The 22,696-nt window shown below is 55.7% G+C and overlaps 1 protein-coding gene across 2 annotated transcripts; it reads left to right on the top strand.

Annotated features, from left to right (window-relative positions):
• Nucleotides 1–52: 52 nt before the first annotated feature.
• On the top strand, nucleotides 53–22,480 carry VASH1 (vasohibin 1). 2 transcript variants are annotated; one of them, XM_033187332.1, is made up of 7 exons: nucleotides 53–1,699; nucleotides 9,150–9,238; nucleotides 10,383–10,439; nucleotides 12,327–12,401; nucleotides 15,090–15,471; nucleotides 17,424–17,536; nucleotides 18,409–22,480. In XM_033187332.1, the coding sequence occupies exons 1-7, from the start codon at nucleotides 1,391–1,393 to the stop codon at nucleotides 18,479–18,481; spliced, it is 1,098 nt and encodes a 365-aa protein (XP_033043223.1). In that variant the 5' UTR covers nucleotides 53–1,390; the 3' UTR covers nucleotides 18,482–22,480. The 2 variants fall into 2 exon arrangements, with proteins under 2 accessions (XP_033043223.1, XP_033043224.1); XM_033187333.1 differs by lacking the exons at nucleotides 10,383–10,439; nucleotides 18,409–22,480 and having other exon boundaries at nucleotides 1,053–1,699; nucleotides 9,150–9,311.
• Nucleotides 22,481–22,696: the final 216 nt, after the last annotated feature.

The following is a 22,696-nucleotide window of genomic DNA, read 5'->3' as shown; positions in this document are numbered from 1 at the left end:
CGGGGCGCGAAGGCGCTGGCCCTTTAAGGGGGGGACGGAGCGCATGCGCGGCGCGGGCCAGAGTCGAGCCGGGTGGGCGGCAGGCGGGTAGGGGACGCGGTCGGCGGCAGCAGGGCCCAGGGGCGGCGGGGCTGCAGCAGCGGCGGCCCCAGCTTCGCCGAGCCGCGATCTGCTGGTGGGCTCCGCGTTGGCGGACTGCTCCCCAGGTACCAGCGCAGCGCGCGCTAGCGCGGCTTTGTCATTCGCCTGCAGCTACATCCGCCGGCCGAGGCTGCGTGAGCCTCCGGGCTTGCGGTCCCCGCCCCGCGGTCCTTCCTCCACCCTCAGCCAGGGCAGCGGCAGCCCAAGCGAACAGCCACGGAGCATCCTCCGCCCGCCCCGGCCGCGCCACCGCCCATGCTGCAGCCAGTGCCAGGCAGCGACCCCGCGGCCGGAGCCCGCCGCTCGGTGACCTCAGCCTGGCCCCTGCGAGCCGCCCGAGCTGGTCCCGCTGAGCCGCGGGCCCCGTGCCCTGCGATGGCTCGGCTGGTGCAGCGCGGCGCCAGGTGCTCGCGATCCTCCCGCTGAGACGCGGCCGGCTGGGGACCCGCTGGGCCTCGGCGCTCTCAGCCTTCGCCTCCCCGCCGCGCCCGCTCCCTTTCTGGGCACTCCGCCGCTGTTTCTGGGGACGCGGGGACAGGGGGCCCAGACAAAGCCCACTTTGTAAGGGGAGTTGGCCGCGGGCGTGGAATGTGCGCGTCGGCGCGCGCCCCCTCCCCGCGCCCCGCCAGCTGCAAGTCTTGGCTCCCGGACTTGTCTCGTCGCGTCGGAGAAATCGTCCCCCAGCGCTGCTCTCCCGCCCGGGGGTCCTGGTTCGGAGCTCCCGCGGCCAGGAGTCGCCTCGGTCTCTCCTGGGGCGCGCGCAGATGTGAGCGTGCGAGAGTTGTGTAGGGGGTTTTGTTCCCTCCGAAACTGAGACCCAGGGCGCCCAGTGGGCACCGGTGCCTTGACTCTGTCCTTTCTGCAGCCGCTGGTCCGAGCTGTCTGGCCTCAGTTTCCCTTCGACTTTTCTCCGCTCTGCCAGCCCTCACTGCTGCCCGTCATTGTTCTCGCAGTTAGATGGGGGTGCTTTGTGACGGCTGCCAAGGTGGGGTGTGTTCTCTTTGTCCCATTTTTCAAACAGAACAAGGCCTCCAAGGCTGACCCCAGACAACCCACCCCCTCGGACCCCACTTCACCTTATTGCACTGATTTTTTTTATCAAGTAGTAGTTTATTGTACAGGAGCCACGCCCTGATTTCTTAAAGGCGCCTTGCACTCTGGCCATGTGTTATCTCTGCAGCTGGTGTGTGGGAGGCCTCTTGTGAGCCACCTGTTTTCCCGCCTCCACCACCCCCTCGAGGATTTAGGGATGCCAGGGGGGAAGAAGGTGGTTGGGGGTGGCAGCAGTGGTGCCACTCCAACATCCGCTGTGACCACCGCCCCCTCTGGGGTCAGGCGTTTGGAGACCAGCGAAGGAGCCTCAGCCCAGAGAGATGAGGAGCCAGAAGAGGAAGGGGAAGAGGACCTGCGAGATGGAGGGGTCCCCTTCTTTGTCAACCGGGGTGGGCTACCTGTGGATGAGGCCACCTGGGAAAGGATGTGGAAACACGTGGCCAAGATCCACCCCGATGGAGAGAAGGTGGCGCAACGGATCCGTGGGGCCACAGACCTGCCCAAGGTGAGGCTTGGGGGTCGGGGGTGATAGCACAATCTAGTGTTTTAGTGACCTTGGGGCTAAGAGTAAAGCCACACTCTCCTCCCACAGGGCAGGAGACCACTGGCTCGGTAAGATATTTAAAATGCAGAGAAATCATACCTGTCTCGGAGAACTTTCTCTCACTGCCCTTATAGGAGGGAGGTTCACATACCTGTCTCCAGGAGGTCCTCTCTGCTGTCTTTTAAAATGCCCACGTTTTACAGGAGGGGACAGCAGCAGATAGAACTAACAAACACACTAGGATGGCTTGACGTCTCATTTGCTTGATGACACTTGCCAAGCTAGAGAACTATGAGCAGACAAATGTAATGAATGACTAAGGAGATGCAGGGCTTCATATGTTGAGAAAATATTTTTGTGCATTATGTCACTGAGTTCTCCCAACAGCCTTGTGACGTTAAGTGCAATTTGGGTTTCCATTTTACAGATGAGAAAGCTGAAAACTCAAGTAGGAACTCAAGGCCCCACAGCCAGTAAGTGGCAGAACTGAGATTCAACTTCAGGTCTTCAGGAGAAGGGGGGGGTGGTGGTGGAGGGAAGTGTCCAGGTCCTCTTCTCTGTTGGACACTGGATTCAAGGACATTAGAAGAGGTCTTATGGAGAAGCATACAATGAAATAATTTTTCTGTGTTGGCTGTAACTCCTCCTCCATGACAGCTATCCTTCAGTTGTGTCACCAACGAAAGCAGAGGCTGTATCTCATTCATCTTTGTCTTCCCAAGGCCTCCTGTGTGCCTGGCACAGAACAGGCACTTGTGTGTGTGTTTGCTGAATGAAAGGGTATTTGAGAGTTTCTGTGCTGTACGCTGCTGTATGGAAATACATGCCTGATATTTAAAAAAAAAAGAAAAGAAAAGAAAAGAAAAAAAAACATGATCAAGACTAGGAGGCACTTTGCCAAATGCAGAGGCCTGAAATCTCAAAAAAAAGAGCCCTTTGGACTGAGTTCAGAGCCCAGTGCTTAGCCCTGCCTGCCCAGGTCGGAAGGAAGAGGGCTAGGAAGAATGGAAGTTAGTATGAATTAGACATGAGGACAAGTGGCCCGTTTTGTTTTTACCAAGTTATCGGTACAGTCATCAGAAAGTGTCTTCTGAGAAAAAGAGAATCAAAGGTTGAAGGTTAAAATACTGCCTAATGTTTCCAGGGGAAACAAAATGTAGATTGATTTGGAATGGCCACATAAATGCGCTCTGCACTGACTTACCATTTATTTAGCTAATCCCCTATAGTTGGATGTTTTTTCCAGTTTTATTCCTAAAATGAATGCTGTGGTGAACATTCTAAAATATAATTTTGGGGGTTCATTTCTGATTATTTCCTTGGGAAAGATTCTGAAAGTGAAAGTATTGCATCAAAGGATACTGACATTGATGGGGCCACCTGCTTATCTATATGGTGCCTTTCACCTAATTGAGATGCAATTTTCTTATCAATAAAATGAGATTGATTGTGGGGAAGATGAAATGAGAGACTGTGTGTTAAAGTATTTGACAGACTGTAAAGCCCCAAACCATTACCTGGTTATTGGATATCCATTACCTTTTTTTTTTTTGAGGCGGAGTCTCACTCTCTCCACCAGGCTGGAGTGCAGTGGCATGATCTTGCTCACTGCAACCTCAACTCCACCTGCCGGGTTCAAGTGATTCTCCTGCCTCAGCCTCCTAAGTAGCTGGGATTACAGGCACCCGCCACCATGCCCGGCTAATTTTTGTATTTTTGGTAGAAACGGGGTTTCACCATGTTGGCCGGGCTGGTCTCAAACTCCTGATCTCAGGTGATCCACCCACCTCAGCCTCCCAAAGTGCTGGGATTACAGGCGTGAGCCACCACGCTCGAGATTACAGGCGTGAGTCACCACGCCCAGCCAGATGTCCATCACCTTTACTCATGTCCTTTATCAAGTGGGAAGACTAGGTTTTGCTCAGATCGGTTGTCCCGATGAGGCCAGAGTCACACCCTGCTCCTACCTGAAAACGCTGGGCAGCTCTCCAGATGGCTTATATCTGAATCATGCCGTAAAAGAGTGTGAATAGTTCCCTGCAGAACTGTCACCACTCCTGGGAACTAAAAAAAGTTCAGTGAGCTCACTAGTAACTGGTTTGTAATGTCATCTTGTCATCTTCAGTCCTCATGTACAGGAAGGACACGGATGAAGGAAGTCTAGGGGTGGGGGCTGTGTTGTGACGGACCCCTAGACTTCCACCCCTAGGGTGGAAGGAATTTTGTGAGAGGTTTGGAAAAAATTGAATTTCCCCCTCTTCAAACCACAGATCTCAGATAAACCGCATGAGTCTGCATGAGGTCCCTCCTCTGCCTGGGCCGAGTAGAAAGGTGCCCTTAGAGGCCGGGCGCGGTGGCTCACGCCTGTAATCCCAGCACTTTGGGAGGCCAAGGCGGGCGGATCACAAGGTCGGGAGATCAAGACCATCCTGGCTAACATGGTGAAACCCCATCTCTACTAAAAAACTTCAAAAAATGAGCTGGGCGCGGTGTTGGGCGCCTGTAGTCCCAGCTACACGGGAGGCTGAGGCAGGAGAATGGCGTGAACCCGGGAGGCAGAGCTTGCAGTGAGCTGAGATCGCACCACTGCACTCCAGCCTGGGCGACCAATCGAGACTCCGTCTCAAAAAAAAAAAAAAGAGGCCGGGCGCGGTGGCTCAAGCCTGTAATCCCAGCACTTTGGGAGGCCGAGACGGGGGATCACGAGGTCAGGAGATCGAGACCATCCTGGTCTACACGGTGAACCCCGTCTCTACTAAAAAATACAAAAAAACTAGCCGGCGAGGTGGCGGGCGCCTGTAGTCCCAGCTACTCGGGAGGCTGAGGCAGGAGAATGGCGTGAACCCGGGAGGCGGAGCTTGCAGTGAGCCGAGATCGCGCCACTGCACTCCAGCCCGGGCGACAGAGCGAGACTCCGTCTCAAAAAAAAAAAAAAAAAAAAAAAGAAAGGTGCCCTTAGAGTCTGAGAGTGCAGTGGAGTCCAGCAGGCCTTGGAGAGAAGCAGCATGGGTTGGGCGCCTGGGTGCCAGTGGCAGGGTGAGCTGACCCCATCCTTACCATCCCTAGGGGCCATGCCACTGGAGCTGGCACAGGGGCATTCCCTAGAGCGGCCACACAGTTTGGGGCTCAAGAAATGTTTTGTTGGGACTGTACAATGCTTTAAAAGGCCACTTGAGCCAAAATTTAAAATTGGGAGATTTCTCACATAAAGATCCAGATTTTTGGCATCTTTTCAGAAAATAAGACGACTTGGGAACACATGGGAATCTGCAGTCCCACGAAGCAGCTGTCAGCTGGCGCTGGGGAGTGGGTCCTACTCCCCCATCTTGCCACCATCTCCACCACTCACCTACCAGGCCCGCCTGCCCTGTGTATGTTACCTGCCTGGACCCTGCACGTGGTTGAGTCTGGGACCCCTGCAGGGTGGTGTCATAAAAGGAGAGCACTCTGGAGTCAAAGCCACCTTGTTCAAATCCTTGATCTCCCATAACTGTTTATGTGAGGGAGACAGGCAACCTTCTTGTGCCTCAGTTTCCTCAGCTGTGAAATGGAGCTAATAGCACTGTCCATCAAGAGGATGTTAGAGGAGTTAACGATGCAAAGCCTGGGATGCTTCATTAGGTGCCTCTAATAGATACCCAGTAATGGAGCAAGGAGTGAGTGTTCATCAACACCCCACTAGCGCGTTGGAGAAGCAGCCTGTAATTACAGGGATGATGCCAGTATGTTATAGGGCAACAATTTCTAGAAAGATCCCATATCCAGCAACAGCTTAGGCTCCTTGATAAGAGTCTCTCCTTGAGGTTTCAGGCTTCCACCACCTTTAAAAGCTTAGTGACCACTGACCCCAGACCCAGCTGCTGAAGGTCTTTTCCTGCAGAATAGGAATTTGGACATCTCCTCTAGTCACTTATGATGACTCCAGAGTGCTTTCCTTTTATTTATTTATGAGACAGGGTCTTGCTTGGTCACCAGGATGGAATGCAGTGGCACAGTCATGGTTTACAGAAGCCTCTACCTTCTGAGCTCAAGTGATAGTCCCGCCTCAGCCTCCAGAGTAGCTGGGGCTACAGGTGTGCCCTACCATGCCTGGCTAATTTTTTTATTTTTTTGTTGAGGTGGGGTCTCGCTATATTGCCCAGACTGGTCTCAAACTCCTAGGCTCAAGTGATCCTGCTGCCTCAGCCTCCCAAAGTGCTGGGATGACAGGCATGAGCTACTACACCCAGCCTGGACATCTCCTCTAAAAGGGAAACTGCCGTGATCAGCATGTGCGGACTGATATCTTCGGGACACACTGATAATGATGACAGCGAACAGGAATTAAGTCTGTGCTATGTGCCAAACCCTGCTCTAAGACCTCGACCTGCAGCATCTCATTCGCACTGTAAGGCTGATTCTGTGTTAGTGCCCGCTTTATAAATGAAGTGCCTGAGGCACTAAAGTCACGACTGGGCCAGGCGCGGTGGGTCACGCCTGTCATCCCAGCATTTTGGGAGGCTGAGGCGGGCAGATCACTTGAGGTCAGGAGTTTGAGACCAGTCTGGCCAACATGGTGAAACCCCTTTTCTACTAAAAATACAAAAATTAGCTGAGTGTGGTCACGCATGCCTGTGATCCCAGCTACTCGGGAGGCTGAGGCAGGAGAATCACTTGAACCTGGGAGATGAAGGTTGCAGTGAGCCAAGGTCACGCCACTGTGCTCTAGCCTGGGTGGCAGAGCGAGACTCTGTCTCAAAAAATATATAATAAATAAATAAAGTCATGACTGTAAATGGCAGAGCTGAATATCCACAGTGACGATCTAGTTGGAGACTCAGCCCTGTTGCTCTCTAGGCCACACTTTTTTGGCACACACATCCAGCCGCAAGCTCTCCCCACCTCCCCTAGGCCTCATTGTGCTAGACTGAAATAGACCCCTCCAGTGAGAATGTCTCCGTAGAACTCAGGACTGTAGGGGTTCCTGGGGCCGGGGGAACCTTTGACCTTGGCTGTGGAGAAGGAGTGCTCCCTGGGGAGATCTGGTGGCTTTACCACTCCCCCACCATGCCCCACTTGTAGGTTCCCTCCCCACCCCTCAACAGTGAGGAAGGATTTCCCGACTTCTGTGTCCTGTTTCGGAGGTTAGGGTGAGGAGCAAGTCCTAAAGTGGGCCTGATCGTTTGCATATACAGAATCTTTCTTATTTGTGTTTGAGTGAACGAGTCTATGTGGGTAATGAACATTCAGAAAACAAGGTGTCGGTGCTGCCTGCAGTGGGGTGACTTGAGTCAAAGAGCTAGCCTTGGGGAGGGTGGCCTTAAGGTCCTGCCTCTGAACCCCCAGGTATTTTCTTGACTTTTCCTTCTCCCAGAGCAGCCAGCTCCTGGGTCCTTTGTCTGAACAGCCAGTGCCAGTGCTCTCGTGGGTACTGCCTGGCCCCGGCCCAGGCCTGGCTCTGGGTGAATGATCCAGTCCTGGGACTGCAGCTCCCTGTTTGCAGCTTCTTGTGGAAGGGTGTGTGACAGTCTTTATCCCAAGCTCCTCAAGGTCACTGGATCCTCACTTGTGTGCAGGAATGATCTGCCTGCTTCCCTGCCTCGCAGGGGCTGCCGCCTGCAGAGACCAGGTGACTGGGTGGATGTGCCATGCTATTTAAAGTAAATTGCTAAGTAATTCCTCTAATTCCTCTTCCACCTCCCCACCCCCATATGCTTGATATGGGGAGGCCAGGCCCTGGGGCGCATTTGGCACAGGGTGGCCAGACAGGAAGAGGGGGAGCCCCCCACCCCGGGCTTTTATCCTGCTGGTGACTGTAAGTGGTGGTGCCAATTTGGGGAGGGGGAGCAGTGTGAAAGGGAAATGGCTCCCTCCAGACCGAGGTGTCAGCGGCTCAGGAGTCAGGGCAGCCAGTGAGGTTGCTAGGGACTGCCCAGACAGGAAGGAGAAGGCAGATGGGAGGGAGGGCTAGGAAGTGCAGGCGACACTGTGGCTCTGGACCAGGGCCCCTTCCCTTCTGTGTCTCCACCCCTTAGAGTGAGGAGGTGTCTGTCAGACACTGTCCCGTGTGCCTGTGCCATCAGCAGCACCCCAGACATGAGTGTGCAGTGATAACTGGAGTGTCACTTCCCTCCTTGTCAGAGCCCCAGCCCCTGCGGTCACATTATTTAAAAAGCTGGGCTGGCATCTCCACCACTCGAGAGCCTCCCAAGGAAAGGAGGAAAAGAGCTTCATCCTTCCCTCCCTACACAGCCCTACCCACTTCCCTTGTGGCGGGGCTCAGTCTGGCCTTGGAGGGCCAAGTGGAGGCTTGGGGGCAGGGGGTGGGACCTTTCTACATGGGGAGACTTATAGCTACTGTGCTGGTGGCCAAGGGGGAGCTCTGAGGGGTAGGCCTTGTCCTTGGAAGTCTGGTTCTTCTACCCAAGGAAGTCTGTTCTGAAACCTCAGAGGACCCTAGCTGATGTATCTCTTGGCCTCCTCGGCCTCACCGACTTGTAGCCAAACCTCCGGATTCAGGCTCCCCTGGCTGGAGAGGGGCCCACACTGGCATAATGTTCTCTTTTCTGGAGACTGGAGGCTGAAGGAAGCCTGGGGGTCAGCTGTTCCCGACCTTACCTCAGCAGCCTCCGGGCTCCCAGGCACTGGGAAGCTCTGCCTGTTCTCTCCTCCGCCATTTCTGGGCTGGGTACTGGAAAGTGCATTCTGGGGAGGAAGACTGGCTGGGTACCTGGAAACCTGTACTGCTTAGATGTGGAGCTGGCAGGAAAGGGAAGACTTGAAGGAGGACCCAGGCCCCCTGTGCAGGCCCCAGCAACAGAGCTACATCTAGACCTGTTCCAAAATATGTCCTTCTGGCCTGCTACCGCTGACTGACTCCTTGACGGTTCAAGTTGGTGCTCTGGAAGGCCTGGTACATATGCCCATAATACTGGGTGGGTCATACCCCCTACCAAGGATGCTCACCCCCTTGGGACCACTCCCGAAGCCTAGGGCACCACCTGAGAGGATGGGACCCCGGATACACCAACTTTGATCCGGCACTTGAACCAGAGCAAACTTCAAACCTAAAAGAACTTAACCCCAATATTATATTCTTAAGTCTTGAAACTAATGAATATTTAAAATTTAAAGCAGTCAGTGAATTAACCTGTTTTTCTAAAATTATTAAAGAAGCATAAAATTGGAATATCAACATATGCTCCAAATGAGGAATACTGTTAAGTCTCGGGAGGGAAGGAATGGCTGGGCTGGGGCCCTGGCAAGAGTCTTCCAACGAGGGGGTGCCAAGAAAGGAAGCTCAAGTGGGAGGGAGGGGAAGCTGCGCCTCCCCAGGGTGGGGTGCCTCTGAGGCCAGTCGTAGGGGGTTTGGTGGACTGGAAGCTCCAGGGCGAGCCTCTTCTTATGACCGGAGCTCTTTCTTTGTCCCCAGATCCCCATACCGAGTGTGCCTACGTTCCAGCCGTCTACACCTGTCCCTGAGCGCCTGGAAGCTGTGCAGCGCTACATCAGGGAGCTGCAGTATCCTCTCTGGTCAAGGGTCATGGCCACCTTCTGGCCGTTGTGGTGGGCATTTCCAGACAGAGCTGAAGAGGTATCAGCAGAGCCACCTCATTCCACAATGCCAGGGCTGCCATTCACATGGCATCTCTGTGGTCCCTGCTGCTGTGGGACATGGCCCGTGTCCCTCCTGGATGTCGGAGGAATTTTGTCTGATGAGTGCAGGGCCCACTCCGTACTCTCTTGCCACTTACCTCCCGCTCCTGCCATATGACGGGGTAAAGAGAGGGAAATGGGTCCCGAGCGACTTGCTGGTGGGGTAGCCAAGTCTAGATAGATCTCCTGCTCTGTTGTCCACCCAGCCCTAGCAGAGAGGGAGAGAGGGAGCTGCCTTGGGGCTTTTGAAAGTCTGGTGTTGAATAAAGAGGAAAATGGCAGAGAAAAAGGATTTTAGGCTCCAGGAGGTAACTTCGGAATCCTAGAATTTTCTCCTGGTTCTCCTTTTTCTTCCCTGGCAGGAGGCCAGCAGGGGAAGAGCCGGGCTCCCTTGGGTCCAGATTCCCCTGTGTCCCTGCTCTGGGCCCTCCAGCCCCTGTACCCTGCCCCAGAGCTGTGTGTTCTGGGTCCTGTCTCCCAGGCTTCTGGCCGCAGAGATCAGAGATGGGAGAGCTAGGCATGGATCCTGGGTTGGGGGAAGCCAGGCCAGTTGGGGGAAGCCAGGCCAATGACTGCAAATCAGGTCCAGCTCCTCACTATGCCAGTGGGGAAACTGGTCCAGTGAGGCAGGTGGCTGGCTCAGGAGCAATTAAAGGTGGAGTGGACCCCCTACCCTAGCCTCCTCTCAGTTCCTGTGGCTTCTCAGCTGGTTGGAAGATGAAGTGCTGCAGGGAGCTGTTCCCAGCCACAGCCTCTTTCTGGCCCTCACGAGACCGGCCGCCTGCTCCATGTCTCTTGTCCTAAGAAGGGAAGCCAGGGGAGAACAAGGGAGAAAGCCAAGGAGGGTGAGGGAGAGGGAAAGTGAAGGGGGCGTGAGGTGGGGAGAAGCATTCATGCTGTGCCCCCATCTCCCCTCCAGGAGACTTGGCTCTTGAGCTTGTCTCAAGGCAGGGAGAGAGGGTCAACCTCCTTCAGGCCAAGCTAGGAAGCCCTTAACCCATGCCCGCAGGTACAATCACACAGGGACACAGTTCTTTGAAATTAAGAAGAGCAGACCTCTGACAGGGTAAGTGTGGGGAGGCCAGTCCTCTGCCCCAGGGCTGGCTTGGAGCCTCTTGAAAGCCCTGTAGTGAGCCTTGGAGTGGAAGTTTATGGGGCAGTCAGGGACTCTTTGGAAGGAAGCCAGCCTTTGGGGCAGGTGCCACCATGGGGCCTTAAGGATGTCATAAAGAGGAAAATTCGGCTGAGATGAACAGCCAGGGCTGCCTTGATGAAAAGGAAATCCCAGGTCCATGCTGAGCTAGAGAGTGGGAGAGAGCCCGCCCCCAGCTCCTGCCTTGGCCAGGAGAGAGGGTGGTCCTAGGTGGACTGTAGGTGAGCCTCAGATCTTTTGTTTTTTAGTGAGAGGTGGACCTTGCAGGAGAGAGCCCTCCCGCTTCTCTGTTCTGCAGCTGCTGCTCTCCCCATTGCTGGTCCCCCTTGCTGGTCCCCATTGCACGGTACTTGCATGGTCACCCCATTTGCCTTACTCCCTGGACTCTTTTTTGGGCATTGAGTAGAAGGCCCAGGGTCTGAGAACAGGGAGCTCCCTGGAGAGAATGTTGCATCTGTCACTTCCCATCCTGCCACCCTGTGCGTAGCTCCCTGCCTGAATTCACTTCTCCGGGAAAGTTTCTGCCCATGAAGCCCCGAGGGCAGAGGAGAGTGAAGAGTGAATGCCACAGCTAAGTCTAGGGGCTTAGCCCAAAGATGCCCACAGGCTTAAGACCCCTGGGCTTTAAAAATTCATGTGAATTGGCCAGGCACAGTGGCTCACACTTGTAATCCCAGCACTTTGGGAGGCCAAGGCAGGCAGATCACGAGGTCAGGAGTTTGAGACCAGCCTGGCCAACATGGTGAAACCCCTTCTCTACTGAAAATAAAAAAAATTAGCTGGGCGTGGTGGCGGGCACCTGTAATCCCAGCTACTTGGGAAGCTGAGGCAGGAGAATCATTTGAACCCAAGAGGCAGAGGTTGCCACGAGCCAAGATCATGCCACTGCACTCCAGCCTGGGTGACAGGGCGAGACTCTGTCTCAAAAAAAAAAAAATTTCATGTGAATTTTACATCTTGCCCCATATATAATGTGTTTGCTTCTTTGTGAAAGTGCATTTAAATGGCTTATTAGCAAAATTACTTAATTACGCCCTCTCCAGTGCCCTGAGTGGAGTCCACCCTCCCTATCCCCAAAGCTTTGCTCTTGTTGGCCAGTGGCTGCTGTGTGCTGGGGGCCCACTCTAGCCTTACTTGGCATGGAGGAGTCCAGGTGCCCTCCCGAGCAAAGCCAGTGGCCAGGCTGAATCCCCAGGCTGGGGACAGAGGGAGGAACCAGGCCTCAGGGAAAGGCTGTCTTAAAATGGCCTGAATTCCAAGTTCAGGAGCAGATCCGGAAGTCGGCACACAACTATCTGCCTAAGATCCCACATCCAGGCCCAGGCAGCTGCGGGGAGGCAGTTACAGTCCGTTAACAAGCTCTTGGGAGAAGCCCTGGTTGGGTCAGGGGTGTCCACGGTGCTTCAGAAGGGAGGAGATCGATGCTGACGTCCCTCCTCCCCACACTACCTCCCAGAAGGCCCCAGCCTGGTGGCGGTCAAGGTCCTGCCCCCAACTTCTGCTGCCCTCCCCCAAAGCTCTTTGGAGCAAGAGCCAGGCGTGGGAGGTGGAAGTGAAAGGAGGGAAGAGGAGGGAGAGTGGACCTCCTTCCTGTCAGCAGTGGCCGCCTCTTTCCCACCCCCTCAGGCTCCAGGCTTCTGTTGGGAGTGTGGAGGGAGGTGCCGGGCCTGAGCTCAGAGCAGCTTAGGGGGCAGCCTCTGTCCTTCTAGCATTTCTAGTCCACCCTGTCCCCTCCTTCTCACACTCCCCTGGAAGGGGCTGGAGGCACTGTCCTTACTGCCCTGCCTCCCTTTCCCACAGGCTGATGGACCTGGCCAAGGAAATGACCAAAGAGGCCCTGCCAATCAAATGCCTGGAAGCCGTGATCCTGGGAATGTATCCTTCCTCGCCTGGAGGGGAGGGGTCCGGGCTTCTCTGGGCCTCAGCTTCCTGCCCCGAAAGTGAGGTTGGGGGAGGTTGATGGGCTCCAAGGCTCTCCCATATGCAGTCATCTGGTTGGCCCCAAGATGGAGAAGTCCCCCCTAAAGTGGAAGAGCCCCCCACAAAATGGAGGAGTCCCGGAGGCCCAGTACCCCACCTCTCAGTTGCTATCTTCCCAGGCTTACTGGGCAGCTCTTTTTTGAGTCACGTGGACACAGGGACCCTGTTTTCTGAACCCCAAATCAGGGCATAGTGTCTCACAAAGGCTGTTGTACCATTTCCAAGAACCATATAGTCTGGGAGGCACAGTTGGAATGCCCAGATGTTGGCATTTCCAGAACATGTTGATTTCTGGATGAGATATTAAAGCAAAACTGCTTTTAAAAAACCCCACAAGGTTTTCCAGTCACATCCCTGCCTCCAATCCAAAGGGCAGAAGTGGGGCCTGTAGCTGAGTCACCAGGATAGCCCTGGAGACAGACCAGCCACCAGGAGAGGCTGCCCTCCCCAGCCCCACAGTAAGCAGCGGGAGAGGAGGAAGTGTTGATGGCTGGTTCTCCATCCTAACTGGTCAGTGCCTGAGCCCTACTTTTTCTTCTCAGTCATTTTATTATTAAAAATGTCATAAATACACGTGAAACATAGAACATCATGAACTCCTGTGCGCCTGTTAGTCAGCTTCACCAACTCAAGGTCAATTCTGTTTCATCTCTTCCCACCCTGCCCATATTCTTTACCAGCTTTTTCAACATTTTGCCTGCACCCCTGGGGTAGGCAGCCCACTGGGCTCAGCACTGCAGAGGAGCACAGATTAGGTGGGAGCCAAGTGGGTGAGAGGGAGGGAGCCTGATGGAACAGGAGTCCCTTCTGAGGACAGGTCCTGGGAAGACGGTGATCCAGGGGTCCATCCCCACCCCCTACACAGACATGCCTGCCTGAAGTTCACACAAAGAGGCGGCGGGTGCTCTTCCCGCAGAGGTCCGGCAGGCATTTGCTAATAGGGCAGGCCCGTTTCAGGAGCCCGACAGCCTTGCCCTGTTTATAGGATTCTTTGCTAGGATGAGCCTGAGGCCACCCAAGAACTTCAGGCTGCGGCCAGTGCCTCCTTCATGTCTTCACATTCACTTCTTCCTCAGGGGCCACACACCAAAGTGGAGGCTCCCACCCTCATAGGAGAGAGACTGGTCCCCTTCCCCAGGAGCATACACAGAAGTCACTCCAGGCAGGGTCCTATGGTCTCAAAGCCTTTCAGGGGTCACCTGGTGGCTTGTGGGCAGGAAGAAAATGGGAACAGCCCCCATCTGGGTGAGGGGTTCCTTCTCAGTGTCCCTACAGCTCCCTCGGGCACATGGCTCTCGATGGTTCTCACGTCTTGTCCTCACCGCACTCGGAGCCTCTGCAGGGCAGAGCTGTGTGTTTCTCATCGCTGTGTCCTTGGTCACTTACAAGGAGTCAGGATCAGTAAGCATTGGTGGAATGATGGTAGCGCTGGAGGGACGGTGGCATAATGTCTCAGCACAGACTTTGAGGTCAGGCTGAGCTGGACTTCAGTCATGGCTGGGCCACTTACTCACCGTGTGACCCCCAAGCAAGTTCCTTAACATCTCTGAGCCTGGGAGTCCTCCTCTGCAAAGAGGGATAGTGGCAGTGTGTAGAGTTGTTAGGACAGTGGGCTGAGCCGGTGCCGTGAGACACAGCACAGCGCTGGACATGGTGTCTGCTGCATGCTTCTGTCCATTCATCTGCTTCTACCCATTTGTTCAAGAACTTTCATTGAGTAACTGTTGTGTGCCCGGCTTGATGCTGGGCCCTGAAGAACATGACAGACAAGGGCCCCGTGCTCTAGTGGAGGAGACAAAATAAGTAAGGAAAAAGAAGTGGTAAACGCTGGTCCTGGTGAGTGCGGGGGAGGAGGTGGAGGGTGGCGCAGGCTCAGTTTCAGGCCTGAGGGGGAGCCAGCTTTGGCGGGCAGGGGAAAGGCGGGTGAGAGAAACTCAGGTGGGAGTCCCCGAGGACTGGAGAGGTGAGCAGGTGGAGCAGAGGTGTAGGAGGCGGGAGTGGGCTGGGGGTGGCTTGGAGGCACCTCCCAGGCCTCGGGAGTGCACGTGATTATATTTGAAGGGCCAGAGGCAGGGGTGCCTGTGGATATGGGGAGAGGACAGGGCGGGGGTAAGAGAAGGGTGACTGAACAGAACTGCCTGCATCTGTGAGGAAATCCATGTGTGAAGGAGAAACAAAACCCAGAGGCCTGTCTGCGGCCTGTGTGTGTGCGGAGGTGGGGGGTGGAGGAGGAGGCAGTGGGGCAGGAGAGGCAAGGCCTCTCCTCCGATCTTGGGCCACCAGGCTCTGAAAAGCCCTGCAGTGTGGCAAAAGCCCTGCTTGACTTTAGAGCGGTGGCCACAAATCCCTGGAAGTCCGGTGCCTATTCGAGGTTCCCTTTATTTTGAACTCCTGCTGGATACCAGGCTCAATGCTAGATGGCAGGAATACCAGGAGGAGACGTCAGGTGTGTGGAGATAAGCAGGGCGGGTGTCTGCACCCCAAGGCAGGCGGCGCCTGGACCCCGTGGCTCTCGGTCCCAGTCCCTCCCGCTGTGCTGGCCCGTGCTTCTCCCGGCTCTTTCCTTAGCGGGGCACCGGCCAGTTACCTCACCAACAGCATGCCCACCCTGGAGCGCTTCCCCATCAGCTTCAAGACCTACTTCTCAGGGAACTACTTCCGCCACATCGTGCTGGGGGTGAACTTCGCGGGCCGCTACGGCGCGCTGGGCATGAGCCGGCGCGAGGACCTGATGTACAAGCCGCCCGCCTTCCGCACGCTCAGCGAGCTCGTGCTGGACTTCGAGGCCGCCTACGGTCGCTGCTGGCACGTGCTCAAGAAGGTGAAGCTGGGCCAGAGCGTGTCGCACGACCCGCACAGCGTGGAGCAGATCGAGTGGAAGCACTCGGTGCTGGACGTGGAGCGCCTGGGCCGCGATGACTTCCGCAAGGAGCTGGAGCGCCACGCCCGCGACATGCGGCTCAAGGTCGGCCCGCCTTCCGCGCCCTTGCCCCCTCCCCTGCCCCAGCAGAGGCGATGTAGGATTGAGAGGACTGGGGAACTTCTCGGAGGACTAGGGTGCTGGGGCCTTGCTTAGTGGTCAATATCGTTCAGGTGGTCCCCTGGGGAGGGCAGACCGGGACGGCTGCGGAGGGAGGAGGTGGGTGGGCTGGGTTTGGATGGTGGTAGGTGCTGGGCACATGGAGAAGGGGACTTTGCAGTCAAGGTCATTGGTGGGGAATCACCGCCTGTCTGGAGGGTGTGGTTGGGTGCTGTGATGGGCAGCCTCCCCCCTCCTCCTGTAAGGCATCCTGACTCTGCCCCCCATCCCTAGCAACCATTAAAGGACTAGGGGGAGGTCAGAAGAAAGGGAAGTCAGACCATGTGGAAGACAATGAGGGCGGTGTTCCTTCTTCCTCTTCCCATGCACACTTGAGCAGGAGGCGATGGGGAGTGGGCTGGGGGCTGTTGTACCCAAAACAGCTGGGTTGAGCTGTTGAGCCCTAGAGCCTTTCAGCAGGCAGAATTCTGACCTCTGCCTCGGTTCTCCTGGAGCTACCAGGGCCCCCTGCTGGGTATCCCCATAGCTCAGTCACTGCTGTATTGTGACTGCGCCTCCAGGCAGCCTGGAGCCTCCTCCTCAGCCACCGACCTCTGCGCTGCCAAGTGCACTGCTTCTCTTCACAGCGGGTGGTAGGTGGTAGCTCCATTTTCAGGGTTGGAAGCTCAGAGTCTTGCTCACAGGCAGTGAGAGGCAGATCGGACTGGAGCTCAGCCTCCTGATGGGAAGCCAGGTGTGTTGCAGGTGCCTGCAGGTGTCCTGGCAGGGATTTGTAAGAGCTACAGCTGCCCTAGCCATTGCCAGCCCTAGGCCAAGATCTCCTGGGGTGACAGAGCCTTCTCCTAGGGCAGAGGCAGGCTACAGCCAACCCTGTGTTAGAGAGCTGCTGCTCCCCACCTAGCTCTGGGTCCCCCAGCACCCTGGCTCTTGCTGCTCAGTTTGCTATTGTGTCTTCAAGGCATCAGATTGGATCTAGGGTGAGAGCCAATAGTTACCTAGTATTTAGAGCTGCGATGGATTCCCAGCCTATTCAGTGCTAAACACTCCTCTGTTTCTTGCCCCTCTCCAGCGCTCCTGTGTTTTGAAAACTCAAGTCAAACTGATGGTGCCATGTAAAGGATGACTCCTTTGTTTTTCTCATTTTTTTTTCTTTTTTTTTTTTTTTGAGACGGAGTCTGGCTCTGTCGCCCAGGCTGGAGTGTAGTGGCGCAATCTCCACTCACTGCAAGCTCCGCCTCCCGGGTTCACGCCATTCTCCTGCCTCAGCCTCCCGTGTAGCTGGGACTACAGGCGCCTGCCACCTCGCCCAGCTAATTTTTGTATTTTTAGTAGAGATGGGGTTTCACTGTGTTAGCCAGGATGGTCTCAATCTCCTGACCTCATGATCCACCCGTCTCGGCCTCCCAAAGTGCTGGGATTACAGGCGTGAGCCACCACGTCTGGCTACCATTTTTTTCTTAAGCAGAGCTAGAGCTACCAATCTGACTTCTCAATGGCTGGAAATAACCAGCATCACCCTTATGGGATGAGTGGGATCTCAGCCCCAAGTTCAGCATGGGCTGCTCCCACAACTGGCACGTTTACCTGGCCTTTGTTGGGGGACTTTTTGCAATATTATGATATCTCAGTGACTTCCCCCACTTCCACTCTGCCTTCAAGGGCCCACAGGGATTGGACAGCCCCATGGAGAAACTCCTGCCCTGGCAGCTTTAGTGCCTGGGAAATAGGTTGGGAAAGATCCAGACAGGGCAGAGCCATGATTGAGGTTCCCTGGGCCTTCCCCAAGGCAGCCTCCAGGGACCTGTGGCTCCTGGAAGGGGAGGTTGGGCTCCAGGGCAGCCCTGGAGTCATGCTGTTGCTTCCTCCTCTGCACCTAGATTGGCAAAGGGACGGGCCCTCCCTCTCCTACCAAGGACCGGAAGAAGGATGTTTCTTCTCCGCAGCGGGCCCAGTCCAGCCCCCACCGCAGGAACAGCCGCAGCGAAAGACGGTGAGAGAGGGATCATGCCTGGGTGGGTCCAAAGAGGGTTTTTTCCTTTCCTCTCATCGTGTGTATCCCTCTTTTTTTGTACCTCTTTCCCACCCTTCTCTCTTTTTTGCTCCCACCCAGGGGAGGTGACTTGGGATGGTGGGTTTAGGGGTTTGTGTATTGACATTTCCCATAGCAAGGCAGTTCCCCTTCCCCGGAGAAACCAAACTCTGCTAGCCCACTAGTCTGAGCATGGGTTATGTGAGAGAAAAGGTGGAAAGGATGGGGCCCTGCAAGGCAGTGAGCCTCCCAGGAATGCCATGGGGGAGGGCCTGAATATTAGCTGGCTTTGAACATAACTTTGCCCCCCACCCAAGAGTCTGGTTTTTGTCTGTATCTAGGTAGCAAGAACAAGCCATTGAAATACCAGCTCTCCTCCTCTGATTTCAGCTCCTACACATCACTCTGACTCCTGCTTTAAATATAATTGTCATTCAGGAGTCACCTCTCTGGTATGAATTCAGGGGTGGGGTACTAAGCAGACCTCTGGCACCAAAATATCCATCATCTGTGACTTTTATCTAAGAGGCTTTTGTAGATGACAGATTCCCCTCAGAGAGATTTGTACTTTAAGCTGTTACCTACCAACTGCAGCCAGATTAGCCAGCCTCCAGCAGAGAGCAAGCCTGTGAGAGCGAGCCAGGGCCACATTCAGACAGCACAGGCAGGCCAGGGCATCCAAAAACACACTTCCACACGCATGTGCTGTGCATTGGAGGGCTGCTTGGAGAATGTGGCTGGGAAGCCACCAGGCAGCCGCTGCTGGCTCCCCAACTCCATCTCCCTAACAGACCACTCACTCTCCTCCTGCTCTGCTCTCTTCCTCCCCACAGGCCCTCTGGTGACAAGAAGCCTTCAGAGCCCAAAGCCATGCCAGACCTCAATGGGTACCAGATTCGGGTCTGAGGCGGATGCCAGCACCCCAGGCCCCACCCACTCCTAGGGGTCAGGATCCACCTGCTGGAACCAGCCTCATGCCTGGGGGAAGGCAGGGCTGGTGACGAGGCAGGGCAAGAGGCTACAGCAAGAGTGTGTTCCAGCTCAGCCCCCCAAGCTGCTCCTGCTCCCACTGAGCCAAGCCCCCTAACTTTGGGCCTAGAGGCCGTTAGTATTTTATTTGGAGTTTTTAACTCTACAACTGAAGTTTAAGGTATTTGGGGAAAACAGTCCAAATGGATCTGCTGATAGCGGGAAGGCCAGTGCTTAGGAGATCCATGTGCCATGGAGCCAGGTGAGAGAGATTGCTGGTTCTGCTGGTGCCTCTGCCCCTGGCTTCTCTCTGGGAGTTCAGTGCATCCTATCAGTGGGAAATTTCCCAGCCTTACCAGGCCCGTGGTGGGGGGTGGGGGTGGGATGGAGATGTTTCTCCAGTTCTGCCTGCCCTGGCAGAATCTTGACCCAGGGAAAGGGAAGCAGGGTAGGAGTCCTCCTGAGAAAGGTTTGTTCCATTAACCAGGAGCTTGGCACAGGCCACATCTGCCCCCAAGAGCATGAGCTCATGGCCTAGGAGAGCCTTCAGGCCCTGGAGGTCCCCATGGGCAGTGCTGTGTGGGCAGTGGAGGGGTGATGGGAGAGCCCAGGGAAGGACCTCTGAGCAGAAAGTTCCCAGGGCCTAACCGAGTCTACTTGCTCAGTCCCAGCTCTGCCTGTTGCTCTAGCCCATGGGCTCCCTGCAGAGAGTCTGGGCTTGGTGGAGGACCCAGAATGGCACTGAGGCCAGCATGGCTGTGGGAGTTGAGCAGACCCTGGGCACCAGTCCAGGAGCTGTGGCTGGGCATGGGTTGATGGGGTGGGATGCTTTGGCCTGGGTCTTTCCCCTGGCAGTGCCAGGAGCCCCTGCTGGGGAAATCAAGACCAGACTAGGATGCTTGTGTCCCAGGCCTGCCTGCCTTGCATCCTTTAACAGCCCATCTTGGCTTGGGGTTGCAATGATGGCTGGGCCAGTCACTTGTGGCAGGGCATCAGGGTCCTGGCAGGGAAGAACCTAGGCACCTGGGGTTGTCCCCAGCCTGCCCGTCAGCATGAGATACCTGGTGGGAAAGTGAGAGGATGCAGAGAGGTTGGCAGAGCCGGGGGTAGGTTCTGGAGGCTTAAGCAACAAGGAGGTGCAGGGAAAGGGTGCAGTGCAGCCACTGAGGAGGGACAGCTGGGAACTGGGGGATGCAAGTGAGAAAGGGATGTGGGGGAGAGTTTAGGATCAGGCTGCTTGAGGAGTAATGGGTTGCCTACAGCAAAGACTAGATGGCTGTTTGTCAGGAGGCGTAGAAAGGTAGAAATGATTCGGGTTATGGAAGGGTAAATGGATGAGATGACCATTAAGGTTTTGTTGTTTTACTGAGAGGCTGTAAGGCCACTAGAGGCAGCTGCCAGTAAGGCTGCAGAAGGGCTGGGGGTCTACATAAGGAAGATCAGAACTAGGGTTGTGAACTCAAAGGCCAACAGGGCCAGCAAATGGAGAGAAGGAGAGCTGCAGGGCTGCGTGGGGACTCTGGCTACCCGAAGAGGGCACACCCTGTTAAAGGGGCCACAGCTGCTCAGCTGTTCTTACAGTGCCAGCCCCGTGTTGCCAGACTATCTGCTTTGTCAGAGGCCAGAATTCTGACTTTTTATGTGAAATAGAATTTTGAAATGCTGGTGATCACTTCCATAAAAACTTAAAAACCCAATACTGGCAAAAGAGGATGCCAGTTTGCAATCCCTGAAGTAGAGAGAGCTCGTGCTGGGGAGAAGTCCACCAAGATGCTTTGAGGTGGGGTGTAGGAAAGTCCTGTTCCCCAGAGCTGGGCTGGGCCGGGGGAGGATCCTTGCAGCTGAGGAGAAGGAAAAGCCACTGAGTCCCCTCCCAGAGCGGGACAAACCAGAGGCCCTTTGGAGTTGCTGGGTCAGCAGCAGGGGTGGTGTGGAGAACAGACAGTGTAGCTCTCGGCCTGCCAGGGAGATGGATGGTGCCTTCGAAGCAAAGAAAGAGGAAGGGAAGGCAGAGCCAGGGATGCCTTTGCTGATGAGAGTGCCTGTCAGGGAAGGCGCCACAGGCTGGCAGCTCTTCAAACCAGCAGCGCTTGACCCAGAGCCAGATCCAGCATGGCCCGGCCAGAGGCACCCTGGGAGGCTAGCTGGTCAGTCCCTTGCCTCCCCAAGTTCCTCCTGGGGTCAGTGAGCCCTGGGAGGTGCCTAACTCCAGCCAGACTAATAATAGGCACATGGTGACCCCTGACTCACCATCCCATCCCAGCTTTCAGGGAGTGGGGGTGGTGTGGTCTCCATGTTCCCACTATGCCTAAGAAGAGATGGCTCACCTTGGGAGGTGCCAGGCTGAAACTAGGTCCTTTCCGAGTCTGGATGCTGCCGTTAATGAGCAGGGGCGTGGCCTCAGCCACCCCTGGGAGCTTCCCGGGAATGACAGGGTTTGAGGGGAGTAGATATGAGAACACTCCTGGTTCTGGAGTCTTTAGAGGTTCCAACTTGCAGGATCCTTTCCCAGAGCCCTCCATGGAGAACACAGCAAAATGAAGCTCTTACCTGCTTGCTGTCTGCAGGGGAGGGAGCCGAGCCCCAGCTGATAATCCCCCAGCACTCACCCTTCCTGAGCTGAGACTTGGGGCTGTGGAGACCAGCACAGGACATAGTGGTGCTTTTTAAATTTATTTTTAACTGTTTCTCATATGTAGCAACCCCTCCTCCCCTCCTGGGCGTGTTTACACAGGCTCTGCTCCGGGGGCTGGCCTGGCTGTGAGGTTTCTGGGGAGGCAGAGAGGCAGGGACTTTGGGGCCTTAGTCACCATCCATGGTATCACCTCATCTCACTTCCTGTGAGGGACGGGGCCTGGCTGATGGGACCCCAGCTCCCACCAGTTCAGGACTGCCTTCCAGCTCCTTTGCCCCTGGAGGTGGAGGCTGCTGGCTGAGGAGGGGTCAAGGTGAGTTCCAAGAAAGCTACCTGGGGAAAATGGACCAGGATTGGGGGCGGTGATTGCAAAGTCTCCCCAAAGCCTGGCTCCTTGTGCTGAGTGCCAGAGGCAGAACACTGGGGAGCCAGGTATAGAGAGCCTTCCTGTTAACTGCCAGTCCTCTCCCTCCAAGGCCTCCGCACATTCTCATGCTCCCCTCACCCATCATGCCAGCCACCCCTATCCCTCTTCTGGCAGGGCCAAGTTGGGGACAGCAGCAGCCCTCTGGCCTTGGGATGTGATGACAAAGCAAGCCTAGGGCCAGGGTTTGGGGAGCAGAGAGAGCTGAGAAGTTGACCACGTGCGATTTCCAGCCCTTCCCGCTGGGACTTGACTTCCCAGGTCAAGGAGTTGGTCTCATTCTGGCTGGTGGAGTGCCCAGAGGCCTGTGTGAATGTGTGCACCTGCTTTTCCTGCCTGAAATGTTTTCTGGCTCAGCTGCAGCAGCATCTGCAGGCCCAGTGTCTGCCCTGTGTCCCTGGGCTCACTCCAAGTGCAGGGACATGAGTGCCGGGCCCAACGTGATGATGGTGCGAAGGGCAGGAAACAGTCCTCTGAAGAAGTGGGAGGTGGGCAGTCTGCCCCCCCCAGGTACCATCGCCTCCTGCCAGCTTCCCCAGACCAGGCAGGGCTGCCATGGTGCTAGCTGCAAGTCCATCAGTATTGACCGTCTCGCTCCATCTTGGTGCTCCAGAGTCCCAAGTTTCCCTTTTTCATCACATCTGACGAGAGAAGAAACGTGGGTGTGCTTGGCCCACAGGGCCTGGTGGTGATGGACCTCCCCTCCCTCAAGCTCTGGATGGCTGCAGTGTTGTACTAGACTTTGTTCAGGCTGTTCTCATCTTAGTATTGCCCCTTCCTTTCACTTTCACACTTCTCTCATTCCTGTTGTCACTTTCCCCTGAAACGAATAAAGTCTCCCCAGCTCCTGCTGTGTGGGCTGGGCAGAAACCACAACGGGTAAGCCTTGTCTGCTTTCCTTTGGGGCTGGGGCCCGAGCCCTCCCCCAGCCCAGCGGCATTAGCCCCACTGGCTCTGGGAAGAGCCTGACCTGAGGTGAGCCTGAAGCCAGGGAACAGGAAAGCTCCCAGCCCCTGCAGTTGTGATGAAACTTCTGGGTCCCAGACTTTCTCAGCCTGCTGAAACCACTCGGGCCTTGTTAACCCTGATCTGT

This window comes from Trachypithecus francoisi, unplaced genomic scaffold (assembly GCF_009764315.1).
Source record: "Trachypithecus francoisi isolate TF-2019V2 unplaced genomic scaffold, Tfra_2.0 Lachesis_group3, whole genome shotgun sequence".
Lineage (NCBI taxonomy): Eukaryota > Metazoa > Chordata > Mammalia > Primates > Cercopithecidae > Trachypithecus > Trachypithecus francoisi.
Note: the sequence above shows the minus strand (reverse complement) of the source record. Positions and strands in the feature narration are given on the sequence as shown.

Coding starts and splice junctions, on each gene's coding strand:
- VASH1 (XM_033187332.1), top strand. CDS start 1,391: ATGCCAGGGGGGAAGAAGGTGGTTGGGGGTGGCAGCAGTGGTGCCACT. Junction 1,700..9,149: donor GGGCCACAGACCTGCCCAAG/GTGAGGCTTGGG, acceptor CTTTGTCCCCAG/ATCCCCATACCGAGTGTGCC. Junction 10,440..12,326: donor AAGAGCAGACCTCTGACAGG/GTAAGTGTGGGG, acceptor CCTTTCCCACAG/GCTGATGGACCTGGCCAAGG.